This window comes from Podarcis raffonei, chromosome 10, assembly GCF_027172205.1.
Source record: "Podarcis raffonei isolate rPodRaf1 chromosome 10, rPodRaf1.pri, whole genome shotgun sequence".
Taxonomy (NCBI): Eukaryota; Metazoa; Chordata; class Lepidosauria; order Squamata; family Lacertidae; genus Podarcis; species Podarcis raffonei.
This window is the reverse complement of record NC_070611.1, coordinates 51,173,344-51,190,526: the sequence shown is the minus strand read 5'-3', so window position 1 is coordinate 51,190,526 and position 17,183 is coordinate 51,173,344. Positions and strand designations below refer to the sequence as shown.

Sequence of the window (17,183 nt, the reverse complement as noted above, 5' to 3'; positions counted from 1 at the left end):
ACTCTCACCATAGTGCTCTTCAGATCCGCCACAGATTACCCCAACCCGCCTGAAGATGGCAAAATTGCCACTAGAGAAGCGGGAAGAGCGATTCTGTATGTGTGTGTATGTTTACTTGGAATTAAATCATGTTGAGTTCAATGCTCCTTGCTTCCTAATAAATGCGCAAGAGAGATACGGTAAACCTGTAATCCTTCGGGGATTTTTTATATTATATTAATATGCATAGGTAATAGAATTATACTGTATGTACACACGTGTGTGTATTTATGTAATTGCCGGACTACAACTCCCATCACCCCTCACGATCGGCCATGCTGACTGGGGCTGATGGGAATTGGAGTCCATCAGCGCAACACCCCCATCTCTCTCCCCGCCTCAGCATCGCCTCGCAAAACGAAAGAACGGAGTGACGCAAGCACAGCTCGTGCCCTATCAGCAACTGCCCCACTCCCTCCATAGCGTCTGCGGGTGACGTTGCAAGAGTGGGAGGGCCGACGTCACCCCGCCCACGAGAGAGGGAGGAACTGAGGGGGTGAAGGAATGAGCGTCTCTGATGCTTGGCGCGTACTGATGACATCACGACCTTTCGCTAAGGCCCTCTCCTTTCGGAGAAAGCGATAGGTCGTGCGCCTGGCGTAATGATGGGAACGCCGGCAGCTGATAGGGTGGAGGCGGAACGGGAGGCGGGGAGAAGCGGGCCCTTGCCGGAAAAAGCTCGCACGTGTGCAAGCGGGGGACGGTTCCTACGGGGTCGCGTGGCTTCTCCCTTTCTCCAGCTGAGGCCATGAGCTGCCCCGTCACCTGCGCTGCTTGGGTTCCTCGCGGCGTCGCCAAGGAGACGCCCGACAAGGTGAGCGTGGAAGCGAGAAGCGGCTTTCCTTCCTGGCACCAGCTGCCTCTGAGCGTCTCTCTCGTTAGTCCGAAGCGGCAGCGGTGCAACCACTTACAGGGCTACCAATGCAACGAGGGAGCTTTATCAGTGCTCATGCAGGAAAATGGTTGAAAGAGAGAGAGGGCGAAGCCAGTTCTGGTCTGCGGTTTGTAACAGCAGCAACAGCGCTGTGGATTTTCTCAGCGCAAGTCCTGCACGAGTCTGTTCAGAAATAAGGCCGTCGAGCTAAGTAGGGCTTACTCCCATGTGTGTGTGTTTGTATTGGGAGCTTAAGTAGGCTTGGGCGTGTTAAAGTATCGGAAAGGGTGTTGGATGGCAGCAAAGACCGTACGAATAGAGAAGCCATATCTCCTGTCTCCTGGAAAATATAAAAGGCAACATTTATTAGGATCTGCTTCTTGGATTGTAGTGCCCTCCCGGTGAGACATGTCCTTATTAATACATTGTGGTATATATTATTATACAATGTTTATATCCTGTCTTTTATTCTAAAGTTTATAACGTGACTTAGAACAACTTCTGTTTTCATGTAAAATCAATCTAAACCCCAGCAAGGGAATAGTCATAAAAAAACCTGTTGCCTCTTTTTCTTTTGCCCCTAATGGAGCCATGTTGCTACTTTTACCATTTTTGCCCCTTTTCTTTTGTGTAACATCCCTCACCCACCAAGGCTTGGCCCAGTGTTTACTTGTAGCATTCAGCAGCCTTCTTGATTTTGCTTGAGGATTGCTGATGGAGCCGTATTGGAGAAGTCTCTAGTCATAATGAAAAGTTGCATAGAATGTGGATATCTGTTACTTTGGGACACTCCAATTCCAGCTTGTCCACCCAGTGCCTCTCATTGTTGAAAATATTGTTCTAAGGTGACTGCACAGCTGTTCCGTGGTGTTATTGATGATCAGTTTCCATTTGTTTTCAATGGCTTATTTGATTGGGCTGAATAAAAGCATACTTTTTAAAAAGTCAAGGATGCTACTGTCTGCTAGACTGTGTTGATAGAACTTCTTTACAAACCTATTCAAATGTCCTTTTAAAGAAAAACTACCTGACATGAATTAAATTGTAATTCTGTATTCTTTGCGTCCACTTTGCAGGTTCATCTTGAAACAGATGAATTGAAACGCTTGGTCTCTGAAGCCAAAGAGAGACTGCAGTAAGTCTTTGTAATATTGAAGCAGAAATTAGGGAAAAGTTAATATATTGTAGGCCATATCTATGTGAAGGTTTAATTTGTTGCAAAACCCCTGGTGTTTTAATCCTAGACAGGTTAATCTAGGAACTCAGCTGGATTTGTAAAGAAAAATATATGTGTTGTATATATGATATAACACTGTGACATCAGGTGACGCTGTGGAGTCCTGTCTTTCCCTACCAGATTTCCCTATATGAGTTTGTAATACGTTTAACTGAATCGCTGCTTTGACGTGCCTAGATAAACTGTAAATTTACTGCATTCCAGCACCTGTCAGGTGGACAGGTTAACAGAGTGAGTTGAATAAGAACATAATAAGAGCTTGCTAGATCAGACCAGTGACCCATCTAATCCAGTATCCTGTTCTCACTGTGGCCAACCAGATGCCGGTGAGAAACCTACAAGCAGCAACTGAGCACATGAGCCTTCTTCCCTGCTGTGGTCTCCAGAAACTGGTATTCAGAAGCATTACTGCTTCCAACTGTGGAGGCAGAACATAGCCTTCATGGCTGGTAGCCATTGACATCTTATTCTACATGAATGGTGAAGAAGCATAGAATTGTATAAGCAAGAATATAAAAGAAAACCGTTTCTTGTGTATTTTTAGGTTTGTTCTCTGTTACACCTTTGCTTGCACATGTTCAAAAGACATAATAATTTTAAAAGATTATTGCTCATGTGTTACATTTTTGTACTTGATTTCCGCAGAACATCTCTCAGCCCAGGATAGGAAAATAATACTGTCTTCTGCATCTGCAGGAGTAAACCTGCCAAGAGCAAGGATATGAATGTTAACTTTCACATCCCTGCTTTGTAACTTTTTTGGTCCATAGAGGAAGCAAAACATTTGAAAATAGTATGGGAGGGGAATAAAATAAAGCTACACAAGCTGAGCATGCCACTGTGTATAAGGTCATAGTGAACCTATGAACTTGATACAGATAGGTAGCCGTGTTGGTCTGCCATAGTCAAAACAAAAAAAATTTTTTTCCTTCCAGTAGCACCTTAAAGACCAACTAAGTTAGTTCTTGGTATGAGCTTTCATGTGCATATGAACTTGAGTGATGAGGTGGCTTATATATGGAGGGTATTTGGTTCAGTTTAGGTGCACACAGGTTCCCTCATGTTAGGAGAAGAGTAAAAGCTGCAGCTTTGGCACTGCGATGTGTGGCCTGTTCATTTCTGTCATTAAGGTGGTTGCTGCTGCTATTCAGTACTAATACACCAGTGAACCTCAAGGAAGCAGGTGTGAGACTTACAACTGAATCCTTTCCATATGAATGCTTACTTGGGAGAACATTGCACTGAGTTCAATGTGATTTGCTCCACAAGAAGTGTGTTTAAGACTTGCAGAGTCAGTGGCAAAGAAGTGATATGGAATTGTGTGTTAGTGATTAAAAACTAAGTTGTGACATTCAGTTGTGCAAAGTATGTTGTACTTTTTCTTACATAAAGAGATGCTAGTGATGATGATGATGAACAGGAGGCTTCAGGAGGCACCATGGATGTTGTTGATGCTGAGGCAACTAGCTCAGCTCCCAACGATGAGGACCATGAAGAAAATGAAAAGCTGGATGACGATGAACTGGCAGAATATGACCTGGATAATTATGATGAGGAAGATGAAGGTAACATTAGACTTGTTTCTGTGTTTCCTACCATCCACCAGCAAATTCTTCACAAGATGTTGTAATATGTTTGCTCTGAGTATTGGAAGATAGATCACAAAGGGTCAGTGTTGCAAAGGAAAGAGTATAGAGTTGAAAACACCTCACAGGAATTAGTACTTTTTTAGGAAGTCAAGGGAAATGGATTTATACATTTTATGGGCAAGGAGCTTCATTTGAAGTGCCACTTGACTTTCATCTGTTTTTGATAATGCAAAGGAGGTTTGGGCTTCACAGGGTTTGGAAGATCAGAAAGGGCTTCGTGGACAGGATAATCTGCCTTGGGGAAGGATCCTCCAGTCCCAGGATCCAAAAACTAAGAATCTACCTGGGAATAAGGCACATTGAACTAAATGGGACTTATTTCTGAAGGCATGTATATGATTACATTTCAAAACTTGCAAGTTGAATGAATACCTTCACATGATTCGTATCTGGTTGGCTACTGTGAGAAAAAGGGTGGCTGGACTTGATTAACCTTTGCTCTGATCTAACAAAGCGCTTCTTATTATCCCAGGAGAGGACTCTTATCACTAAGCCTGTCAATTATTTAAACCCCGAGTGTGTAGGAAAACTTGATCCACCAAATCTTTTTAAAAAGCCATCACTCTTCCCCATTAGGACAGGATGTGGAAAATTTCTAATAAATGGTGAAAAAAAGCTACTGCAACTGAAGCACCAGAATAAAAATAACTAGGTATCCATTATCAATTTATTCGGTTTGGACTTGAACCCAGATGCTCTGTGCTCTAAACACTTTTTTTGTAGCTAGATGTCCCTGCAATAGGTGGATATTTTCTCCTCTTTACACTTAAATTGGTTCATAGTAAATATATTTCAGTGAATTTTCATTAAGCTCCAGCTTTTAAAACCTTGTGGTGAAGGAGAGCTGTGCTTTTTTTTGCTAAAATGTTGTTTTTTAAAGGCAGACAGTTTTATGACAATTCAAATAGCATTTGATTGTTCCATCATAAAACCTTTTATGTTCTCTCTTGTGCTTCATTTTGACCAATAAGTTTACTAAGGAAACTGTTGCTTGCTAAGGTTTCGCTTTGATGTAAGTTTGACTTACTTAGCACAATCTGCCATGTGAAATTGTGAATATTCTTTTACAGGCACTGAGAGTCTTGGAAAGACCCTAGCAGGTCTCACAGTGTATGGAAGCAATGAAAATGATCCTTACGTCACTCTTAAAGATACAGTGAGTACTTTTGTTGAACAAAAGTGGAAGCAAAACCTTCTAAACTCCTCCTAGCTGTTTGATCTATTCACATCATGCAGTGGTACCCTTAGGGTTACAAGTGCATGTAGCCTGCATATTTGTGTATTGGGTTTTGTCTTACTTCATATGGTGTCTAGTTATTTAACCCACGTCCCTTGTTACAGAAATATTTAAATTTATAAAGAATTAGTTGAGTTTGTTCCTTCACTTATAAGTATAGCCTCATTTGGAACTCCTTACACTCAAGACCAGCTTTTTGAGGTGGCTGATTTCTCATCTTCATTTGTATTCTGTGTTCAGGGTTCCTTAAATTGACCTCTGTTGATGGTTTTCTCTAAGTGTGAAGTTAGAGTGATGGTCTTCTGCTCCTTTTCAACACTGTGACTTACTTTAATCTGACTGCTTTTCCTGCTTAAAGTAAAGATACCCCTGACCGTTAGGTCCAGTCACGGACGACTCTGGGGTTTGCGTGCTCATCTCGCTCTGTAGGCTGAGGGACCAGGCATTTGTCCGCAGACAGCTTCTGGGTCATGTGGCCAGCATGACTAAGCCGCTTCTGGCAAACCAGAGCAGCACACAGAAACGCCGTTTACCTTCCCACCAGAGTGGTACCTATCCTATTTACCTACTTGCACTTGACATGCTTTTGAACTGCTAGGTGGACAGGAGCTGGGACCGAACAATGGGATCTCACCCCGTGGCAGGGGGGTTTGAACTGACAACCTTCCGATCAGCAAGCCCTAGGCTCTGTGGTTTAGATCACCTGTGTCCCTTGCATTTCCTACTTATTTGGGTCTAAATCCCAGTGAAGTCAGTCAATCAGGAAATCCCACTAACCACACATATTAAATTTATATACTGCTCTTCATCACATAATAAAAGCAAGGTAAACACACGCATGTGCATGCATACACAAAGAATCATATTTTTGTATGATTCTTTGACAGTTTTGTCTGAAGGCATTCTGCTTTATCCTCTGGGAGGCTTGGGGTGAGGTGGATTATCTTGCTACTCTTTTTGTATGCTCTGTGGTGGTGCTGTTCTGAAATATGGGGAAGAGGAAGGGATGGCGGGGATGAAATGTAATGGTGCATCTTGACTTTATTATGATGAAATGCATATCTAATCTGTATATGTAGTAATTTTGTTAGGTATGTGATAATCACAACAATATTACTTGAGGTTTCAGTTTGGGGCACTGATATCCCAGTTCTTCCTGCTAATCTTCAAGCTCTTTCTGAATGCTTAGACTGCAATCCTAACCCCACTTACTTGGGAGTAAGGCCCATTGTATTCATTAGGACTTACATCTGAGAGAGCATGGTTAGGATTGCACCCTTATTTATCCCATCAGGCACAGTGCTGTTTTTGAATGCTTATTGACCCCTATATTCATAGAAGCTTAAGCTGATATCCAAAGAATCAAGCCACTAATTTAGTGCCCAAAGCAATTGAGACTTTGTTCCCTTGGGCAGCAGTTCACTGTATCACATGGCAACTGATTTTGAAACAGTGGGGAATTTCAAGAGTAAGTAGCTATGTGGAAGTGGAAGTGAGTGGGGGCATACTGGTCATTCCCAAGTGTTTGAACGCACCTAAAATAGCCTTTGATTCTGACCATTGTGTACAGCAGTGTTCTAACACTACTGAGCATTCTCTTTTAGGAGCAATATGAGCATGAAGACTTCATGATTAAGCCCAGTGACAACTTTGTTGTGTGTGGCAGAGTTGATAAGGACCACTGCAGTTTAGAAGTTCACGGTGGGTAAAGCCTTCTTGCTAGCAAATATTTGGTTTATCTGTTATTACAGTCAACTGCTTCTTTCGCCTATTGATTTCCATCATTTGAAAACGAGTTAACTTCAGACATTGCCTTTTACAGTTGCAGCAGGGGTAGGGAATGTGTTTGGCTTGGTGGGCCAGATCTGCATCTGTTCCCAACCTTGCAAGCTGACTTTGGCAGATGAGAATTACCTAATGCCCTCATGAGTCAGGGTGGTTGATGGGTTGGAGTCTGCAGACCAACCATCAGAGTCCAGTGAGAGAGGTGTTTCCTTGCGGCTCAGGATACTCTGATGTCCAAACCCATATGGCACGAACCACAGAGTGGATCCATCTCTTCTTTGTAGCTGCAGTTTCCAGAGGAATCTTCCTTTGAGGAATCCTGATCTAGGGCCACAACACGCCTGAGTTGTCATCTTTCACCCTTTGCACTATTGTTTGCCCAGTGTGTTTCTTGTTCGGGGTGGTTAAACTTGCTAAATGCAGAAGTCAAACTGTTGCCGTTGACAACACAACTTTGTGTCTCGCTAACGACGCTAGGAGACTTTGTCAGCAACTTTGCAATACATCAGTTTCCCCCTCCTCCTACAAGGGACTATAGAAAGAGGGAACTTGTCAGGCCACAGTTCATGCCTGTCAGGCTTTAGCTGAAAATTGTGTGGGCCTGACCTAAAGAAATTATACTGTGGTGCTGAAGGATCTTGGAAAGTGCTTTCACATACCTAACATTTGGTGTTTTCAGTATTTGATGCACACTGGCATAACTGCATGTTTGCTTCATATTCAAGGGTCTGCTTTGTTAACCAGTCTACCTTTTTTCTCCACAAGAGATTATTATTATTATTAATTACTATTATCTCTAAGCAACATACTTATGAAAGCTTTCCCAGCAGAATGGTCTCTGCCATGGGTGTCTCTGTTTCATTTGCTGCTGTTTTCTGTGTTTTTAGCTGTTATTTAAAGCTGTTTTTATCGTATTGTGTGTCACCTTGACATATGTGGAAGAAGTTTAAGATGATATTGACGAAAAGTATATAAATTACAAAATTTAATTCATACAGTTTATAACCATGAAGAGGACTCATTTTACGTCCATCATGATATCCTCTTATCAGCATATCCTTTGAGTGCGGAATGGCTGAACTTTGATCCTAACCCAGAGGATTCTGCAGGTAAGTTAATTGCAAGTTTTTTCTAAATTCCATTTGGTGCTTTTTGGATAGCAGTTTTGGCACATCTGGCCAGCACACATCCCTGTCTCTCTCCCCCCCCCCAAAAAATATTGTTTTAAAAGACTAACCACTCAGGAATTGTATTTATTTATTTATGCATTTCTATACCATCCTTCACCATGCAGTCACCATGCGGTGTACAGCATATTAAAACACACTGGAACATATTCTATACCCAAGGGGAAAATATGAAGTAAATGCAACATAAAATAAAATAGAGGGTGCAATTTCAGACAGAGTATACAGCTCTTTACCTCCCAAAGCCTATTGAAAGAGGTATATCTTCACTTTCCTTCTAAAAGAGTACAATGCTGAGGTGTGTTGCATCTTAGTGGGGAGACTGTTCCATAGTTTAGATCTGCCACTAAAAAAGCCCTATTATGCACCCCTATACTGCTGATATGGTCCCTCATTTTTTGTCTTGTGCAAGCTTGATAACTGCTACTTATTTTGTTCTGAGAATTTCTGATAATTCTTCCAAGTAGCTTTTAAATGTGTGAATTTTCACCTTATATTTATATTGAGAAATGTGTGCTGGATTTGGATGTAGGCAACCTAGGTTCAGATTTCCAATTGCCTGTGAAGTTCGCTAAGTGTCTTTTGGCAGATTATTGTGTCTCTGAAGGCATGCAGGATACAAAGACAGTGATTAAAATCCCACTCTGTCTCACAGCACATTTTAATTGAAATATATTATGACAATGGTATAGGGCTGGGGAACATGTGTATGTTATATATGTGCATATTTGGTGGTATATAATATGTGTATGTACCACAGAAAAACAAACAAGTATCTTTATTTTCAATGAGAAGTGGTTTATTTACTTAGACATTTATATCCTACTTACCTATGGTAAAATCAATCTCAAGACAGCGTACCAATAGAAATCTAACATTGTGAATTCATGAGATGGCCTGATTTAAAAATTGCAGTCCTATTGAGGTAGTTCCATGAGGAAATAGCAGACACCAGCAATGTGTTAAAAATGTGCAGGATTCATGAAGTAACTCCTGATTATCTTGGGTGTTCCTCCATCAGGGAATTATGTTGCCGTGGGCACAATGAGTCCTGTTATTGAAGTGTGGGACCTTGACGTAGTGGATAGTTTAGAGCCAGTCTTTTCCCTCGGAAGCAAGAAAGCAAAAACGAAGAAGAAGAAAGGGAAAAAGGTAAGTAAGCTGACTTTATTATCAATATCATAGTCAGTAGTAACCTTTTGGGATGAAGGCCAAAAAGAGCTGCTCACTTTCTGTGCTTACACATTGCATTTTCAAACCATTGGATATATTTGTTATTTACAGACCCACCAGGAAGTGGTTTTGTTTCTTTCGGAAACAGTTTACAGATACCCAAGGAGGGGAGGAATTGATTGATCATGTTTGGAACTCAGTACTGGAGAATTGTCATAACTCATTAGGAGTGTCTCTATGCATAGGTCTGAACAGAGAGAGGTAACTTGGATTTACCGTATTTTTCGCCCCATAAGGTGCACCTAGTTTTTTGGGGGGGAAATAAAGAAAAAAAATTATTTCCCCCCCAGGGGCGGGGCTGGCGTGGGGGAAGCCCGAGCTTCCCCCAACCCCAGCCCCGAGAACAGCCTGCTATCCGCAAGCCTAGGGAGCCCGGCGGGAAGTCGCGCCGGTCTCCCCAGGCTTGCGGAGAGCTGTGCGAAGCCCGGGCGTGCTCTTCAGCGCGCCCCGGGCTTCGGAATGCAGGGAGCTCTGCGCAGCCCTCGGGAGCCTGGCACGACTTCACGCCGGGCTCCCTATGGCTGCACAGAGCTTCCTGAAGCCTTCATTCGCCCCATAGGACGCGCACACATTTCCCCTTCATTTTTGGAGGGGGAAAAGTGCGTCCTATAGGGCGAAAAATACAGTAATTCAGAAGAGTTTGGGTGGGACTAGTTCCCAGTAGACTGTTCCCAGTGATGGTAGCCACATTGACAAAGATGAAAAGTGGGGATTGGGGGCACTGTGGTTGGAATCAGGCACGGGGCGGGCAGCATCTTGTGGGATCTTCAGCTAGTCCAAAAGTATTTCCTCGAGACATCTAGCCTCTCTTCTTTGCGCTTCAGTTTGTGAAGGGGCTTCACAGAATGGGGGAAAGAGACCGAGGATTTAGGTTGCAAGTTCTGCCCATGGAAAGAGACTGGCTGTATCTTGGGAAGGGCTGTAGCTCAGTGGTGGAGCATGTGGTATGTGTGCAGTAGGCCTAGCGTTCAATTCCTGGCACCTCCAGGTAGGACTGGGATAGACTCATGTCTGAATCCCTGCACAGCTGCTGCCATTCAGCATAGGCAACAGTGAACTAGATGGTGGACAACTGGTCTGACTTGGTTTAAGGCAGATTGCCATGTTCCTAAGTGGGGCAAGAGAATATAAACTGGAATTGCTTCAGAAGCTGTAGGAACTCTCTGGACCAGGGCTATGTGTTTTGAAATGATTGGGCCTAGGTTATTCATGTTAATATTGGTGGGCCAGCTCCGAGTAGGATCAGCACTGGCTACAACCCTGTGCTTTTTCCATGTTTGCTCCATGGAGCATTGGAATTGGCTGCTTGAGCTTGCTTGCTTATTGAAGTAAATGTGGAAGCTATAAAGGACTTCTTAACGTTTTTATATAAAGAATGCGTCTAAAGAAGACCATCAAGAAGGGCATACCGATGCAGTGCTTGACCTTTCATGGAATAAACAACTCAGGTAAGTAAAAATTAAGATAACACAGTGTAAAGATAATTTGTAGAAATATTTTTGTGTGTGTATTCGCATACTTGCGCACAATTCTTCAATATCTGTTATTGGAAATATGGTAGAAAATAGATTTCTGCCCTCGCTGTGCCATAGATATTTAAGGGGGAAATTAATCTATGTGTGAAAGAGAGATTTGCACCAATTTCTGGTGTAGATATGTATTTTAAACTTCTATATTTCTCTGGGGCTCCATTTGAAGTCCTTTTCAGATATTAGGTCTAGTCCTCTGTGCGTAAAAGGCCACACGGGGGGTGAGGGGCAGACTCTGCAGATCTGCAGTGCCCATGTGCTAAGGCATGTACAAGCCTGTACTTGTAGATGTACATTTGAATGTAGAGGTAGTACCTGCTGCCACCTCCTGTGTGTGTGTAAGATTAGATCCAATGTCTAAACAAGGCTTTTGTGTTTCTTTTTGCTAGGAGTTCACCGGCAACTTTAATTGCTTTAGTTTTTTTAGTGTCTCCACTCTCCAGAGGTCCCCATTCCAGTCTGACAGCCTGGCTTATTAGGAATCATGGTTATCAGTTGCTCCAGGACAATTGCAGCAGGTGGCTCTTAGCTCAGATGTTTTTTAGTCAGCAAACCACAGGGCCTTGCCCTTTTAATATTCTAGCTGTTGGCTGTGAGACTAGGTAGTGTTGGGTAAGTAGTTGAAACCTCTGCCAGGTAGGTAGCAGCAGCAGCAGGCTGGTCGTCTTCCTCCTTAGCACCAGCTTGCCCCTGGAATCTCCTACCTTTTGTGGAGGTTAATTAAATAGTTTAGGAAACAAACCTAAATTACCCATTAAGATAGGATGCTGGGATCAGGAAGCAAATTGCATCCAGCCTTTGCCAATCTTTGTTTACCTTTGTAATGCAGTGAACACACCTTTCAAATACTAATGTAAGCTATTAAAAATGCATACGCATTTCAATGGCTGGAATGACTGCTTAAAACGATATGCACCCGTTTTTTGTATTTAGGCAGCGCTGTTTTGTATCTCTGAGCCTATAGCGGAGTTGAAAAGAGACCAAAATGGGTATGGAATGGGTCTACACTTGGGCCATTGGGCCTTCACTTTGTTCATATGAATCCACACACCTCTTTCCTTCAGATCTGTGTTGGCGAGTGCATCAGCTGACCACTCCGTAATTCTTTGGGATATGTCGAGGGGCACACCAGCAGCAACGCTTTCTCTTCACACAGACAAGGTATGTTGATGATTCCAGAACCATAGACTGTAGTATTTCTACAACAACAAAACAAAAGAAATGTGTGGCACATTTAAAGTCTAGCTATAGGCATAAACTGCCATGGACTTGGTAACCCATTCCCCCCCCCCCCAGTGTTAACTTTTTACCAGAAAACAGCAAAGAGAGCGCCCACCAGCCAGTTGGCTTCATGGGAAATTTGTGTGACCACTTTACTGGTAATTAGCTTAATCAGCTTCTCACTGCTTTGCTGGCAGTACATTTAGCACCTGTGTGGCAAATGAGAGTTTATTAAGGCCCCCGGCACAGAGGAAGTTTTACCTGCTGCATTATTTCAGTCTTGTAGTTCTTAAGGACAGGAGCCTGCCTGAAAAAGCAGTTAGAACTCTGGGTGTATATCAAAAGCAAGCTCTGGTATTCCTGCTCTTCTCCCTTCTGGGAGCTGGTAAGATGAATAGTGCCTTTCCAGGTACTCTGTTAATAGCAGAGCCTTCCAGGGGTAAGCAAGATAATGGTAGGAAGGTTTTTATAAGCACTTAATGTGATTGGAGGGAAACATTTATTCCTTTGAGTTTTCATTAGTTCTTGATTTAGATGAAAAAAGAAATAACAGGTTAGAAGAGGTATGGAACATGAGGCACTAGTCAAGCAAGGTTTTATGACCTGAGAGAAATGTTGTCTGCCAGTTGTAAAACTGAAATGAAACAGATTTTGAAAGAGTTGTTTTTGTAAAAATAATCAGATTTGAATGTCAGCAGGCAAACATGAAGATGGGAAAAAGCAGCTTTGGGTTCAAAACCTCAAATTCACACTTCAGTCACACCACGTCTAACAAAAGTAATCAAATCCAAAGGTGGCTGGAGCTCATTCCTTTAATAATGGCTATGTAGATAGGGGTGTTTCAGCAGGTGCTCTTGTCTTAATGTTGCTGCAAGGATGAAAAACCGCCTCTACTGCCATTTTCTGTTCTGCTGTTTAAAATCATAGCAGGCCCGCCATCCCTTGCCGATGGTAACACTAAGTGCAACACTAAGTGCAAATACCACTGAGACAGGTTTTAGCAGTATACGAAACAACTTAAGTTTCACAACCAAACTATAACACAAAGGAAAATGCCTCTTAATTTTGGGTTTTACCTTTAGCTACAGTTTTCTTAGAAGGGCAGGTGGTGGCAGCTCCGTGGTAGAAATTGAGGTCAACTATCAAATTTGATTAATCAGGTGAAACACCATTTCAGCTTGTAATGCTCTCCATCAGGATGCCTAGATTGCAGAGAGATGAGTTATGTAGGAATGCCTGCTTGCTACTGTCAGAAACTGTAAATAATAAAAGTAAATAAAATTCTTGACCAGGCACCAGGACTCTTTCTTTCTCCAACATCTGCAGCTTTGATCCAATATTTATTTTGCATGCTAAGGAATGGACCTATTTTTTTAAAAGGTAGCAGGTAACCAGATTTCCAGAAACCTGGCTGTTTGTAGAAAAATTTCATGTATCAGGAATTACACAAAATGAGATCATATACAGTATATCTTGTGCAAGTGAATTTCAGTTGAACTGTGTTTCTCAAATCTAATGTTCTTTGCAGGTGCAGACGCTGCAGTTTCATCCTTTTGAAACACAGACTCTCGTCTCTGGTTCTTATGACAAGTAAGGAAGGGCATGTTATACTTTCCCTGCTCTCCTTGTACAGTGTAGGAGCTGCATGATTGTAACAGGAGTACAGAAATCATAATGTGGCACTAAAATCACTTTTTGCTTCAGCGTATGGTTTGGCTTATTCTTTTGTTAACCTTATGTTGTCTGACACACTGGTTTGGTTACACTTCCTTCCTCGGTGATCTCTGAACGGTAGTGTTCAGTCTGATTTTCTTACCGTTACAACGTCTTAGGGTATGCTATGCTTTTCTCAATTACTTAACCTAGAATTAACAAGCTTTTGAAAAGTTTGGCACAGGTGTGGAGGGAGAAGGTTGAACACAAACTATCCGCATTTGACCAAATAAAAGAACTTGATACCCTGCTTGAGTCAATGCTCTGATTCTGCTTTCCAGATCAGCAATTTTGTATGACTGCAGAAGTCCACAGGATAACCATCGAATCTGGCGCTTCAGTGGGCAGGTTGAAAGAGTGACTTGGAATCATTTTTCCCCTCACCACTTCTTGGCAAGTACAAGGCTCCCTGTTACCTTTTTCTGCCTTGTGTTTTCCCCTCTATTTATGTATTTACACCTCTCCTAATGAAGGTCCTTGAGGCTATTTTTAACATACAAAATGAATGGACAGCAAATACTCAATTGGAACATAATGCCACCCACAAAAATTAAACTAATCAGCAGGCTTGAGGTCTGCTATCTATTGCTGTTCCACTGTACCTGCTACCAACAAGCTCTGTCAAAAACAAACTTCCACCAATGGTGATGGGTCAGACACAGTCCCCGATTTCTCCCCGAGACCGTGCCGAGTCCTTACTGCCGCAGATACTGCTCATCCGCACCCCTCTTTTGCTTCTGGGTATGGCTTGTGTGAGGCCTGATGGCATCATTTGTGGGGCTGAGCTTGACCCAGGCATTTCCAAATATTGTCCTGTTGATTCCTTCTGCTTTTTAACAGTGCTTGGAACTGTTTTCTCTAGGCCAGCACAGAAGATGGATTTGTATACTGTCTGGATGCTCGTTCACATAAACCAGTATTTACAGTGAAAGCTCATAACGAAGAAGTATCTGGTAAATTTTCTGTTTCTGCCCCAAACAAATGCTAGGTCTCATTTCTATATACAGTATATCCAATATAAACCGGGATGGGGGTTAGTTATCCTGTATAGACATGCCTGAGACAAACATGTACTTGCCATTGTGCAGTGTATAAGAGATGACAGATGAAATAGGAAATCTAAGATACCTTGTTTTTAGCAGAGGAAGGGAAAGCAGTGATTGATTGGTTGGTACTGCTAACCAAGGACTTTGAGAGTCCTCAGTGTGTGCCCTTAACTTGAAAAGGAGAGAAGGGTGTGTGTTCAAGACAGTAATGCTCTTTTTGGGTCCCAAACGCCAATGTTTTTTATTGGGTCAGTAGGTCCTCTGGCAAATGTCCAGCTTTGCCAACCTCTAGGCCTGCCCTTGTTATAATGCAAAACTTGGATTTTAGCTCATTGCGATTTCTTTTTTAAAAGTGCTACAGTAGAAATGTATGCTTGTGTTTTGCAGGACTACAGTTAAGCAGCCAGATTAAAGGATGTCTTGTGACAGCATCTGCAGACAAATATGTGAAAATTTGGGACATATTGGGAGATAAACCTAGTTTGGTTCATTCCAGGGACATGAAAATGGTAATTTCAATCTTTCTTTAAAAAAAATAACCAGTCTTCTCTTTTTAGGATTGTCTGGCATATGGTCATTCAAATGAACCAGGTGCAGATCAGTCTTAAGAATTATCTAATGTATCAAGAGTTTCAGAGTTTTAATTCTCACACACTCACAACATCCGTGGAAGATTTGGAAGTGGGTGTAGAGTAAGATATCAAATAAAATATCAAATAAGTAGTACACGTCCACCCAAAAAGGATTGTAAAACAAATGCTAGTATTATATAAAGCACATGTATTAAATATGAACATTCAAAATACTGAAAGATCAGTATCTGCATTTAGTGGAGAATACGTTGGCCCCAGGGCAATGTGTCCAAAGATTATGCAAGTTGTAGTCCAGCAGCCTCTGGAAGCCTATAGGTTCCTCATTCCTCCTTTCAACTATTGATACTATGATTCCTATGCAAAGTTTTATACACTAGCTTGAGACTGGATATGTAGCAGGAAGCTGTAGCAGCACATGTCCATATTAAGCATACATTCTCAATTCTCTCTCAGGAAAGGTACCGTATTTTTCGCCCTAAAGGACACACTTTTTCCCCTCCAAAAATGAAGGGGAAATGTGTGTGCGTCCTATGGGGCGAATGCAGGCTTTCGCTGAAGCCTGGAGAGCGAGAGGCATTGGTGCGCACCGACCCCTCTCGCTCTCCAGGCTTCAGGAAGCTATCCGCAAGCTTTGCGTGCCCGGCGGGAGTTCCCCCGGGCGCGCGAGGCTTGCGGGCGGCAGCCTGCAGCGCGGAGCATGGGGCGCCCTCCGGAGGACGCCCCGTGCTTCGCGCAGGTATCCGCAAGCCTTGCGCGCCTGGGGGAACTCCCACCGGCTTGCAAGGCTTGCAGGCAGCAGCCTGTTCTGGGGTCGGGGGAAGCTCGGGCTTCCCCCGTGCCAGCCCCGCGCCTGGGGGGGAAATAATTTTTTTCCCCTTTATTCCCCCCCCCCAAAAAATCTAGGTGCACCCTATGGGGCGGTGCGTCCTATGTGGCGAAAAATACGGTAGGTAGCTGAGTTTCCAGGGGGATCATAAACTTTTTTCTTCTTCTTCTTTTTTTCTGTTTTTGCCCACAGGGTGTCCTCTTCTGTGCAGCATCTTGCCCAGACTTACCATTTGTTTATGCCTTTGGAGGAGAGAAACAAGGATTACGTGTTTGGGACATAAGCACAATTTCTGCAGGTGAGATTGTTGTTTTTATCTGCATTTAGTTCTAGTTGGCATGTTCAGTCCTGAGAAAGCAGTATTTTGACTAGGCAAACTGCCACAGGAAAATAGGGTATAAAATGTCAGAGAAATGATCAACTTAGCATTCCCTACCATCTATTACCAGACAGTACAGAGATTACGCCAGCTGCTCCCAAGTGTAGTAGAGAATACTTCCAAGCCTTCCTGAATTTCTTTTGTAAATGAGGGAAGGGATTGTCAAAGGTGTACTGCATCTGTGTACTGCATTATTTCCTGGATTAAAAGAAGTGTGCAACAAACACATTAAGATGGCTTACATGACAATTATTAAAGGCCAGAATTTATGTAGTAGTACTAACAGAACTACTCTTCTTATTTGTGTTACAGTGAATGAAGTGTTTGGAAACCGACAGAGGCTGGTAGTTGCCACATCAAGTTCTGAAGCAAAAAATTCTGCTAGTGGCTGCAGCAGTGATCCAGATGCTGTAATGGAACCATGATCTGGTATTACATTTTGCACTGTATAATATAAAGTGAATATTGATTCCATGACTGAGCCAAAATGATTTATCTACACCTAGATATTGGGCAAATCTAATCTTAAAATCTGTTAATGTAAAAGCTTGAGCTGCCCATATAAGCTTTTCTCTCTAATGAGCAGTGAACAGAAAGGGAAATTGCCGTAGATTCCGGCGTATTAGGTGACTGGG

General features: G+C 42.6%; 1 protein-coding gene across 1 annotated transcript; it reads left to right on the top strand.

Annotated features, from left to right (window-relative positions):
• Positions 1 to 687: 687 nt before the first annotated feature.
• PWP1 (PWP1 homolog, endonuclein) lies at positions 688 to 17,152 on the top strand. Its single transcript, XM_053406039.1, has 15 exons — positions 688 to 853; positions 1,990 to 2,048; positions 3,543 to 3,715; positions 4,870 to 4,955; positions 6,641 to 6,737; positions 7,820 to 7,930; positions 9,030 to 9,160; positions 10,616 to 10,689; positions 11,835 to 11,931; positions 13,520 to 13,581; positions 13,986 to 14,097; positions 14,567 to 14,657; positions 15,138 to 15,259; positions 16,362 to 16,467; positions 16,861 to 17,152. Exons 1-15 carry the CDS (start codon positions 788 to 790, stop codon positions 16,971 to 16,973), a joined length of 1,500 nt encoding a protein of 499 aa, XP_053262014.1. The 5' UTR covers positions 688 to 787; the 3' UTR covers positions 16,974 to 17,152.
• The last annotated feature ends 31 nt before the right edge of the window (positions 17,153 to 17,183 follow it).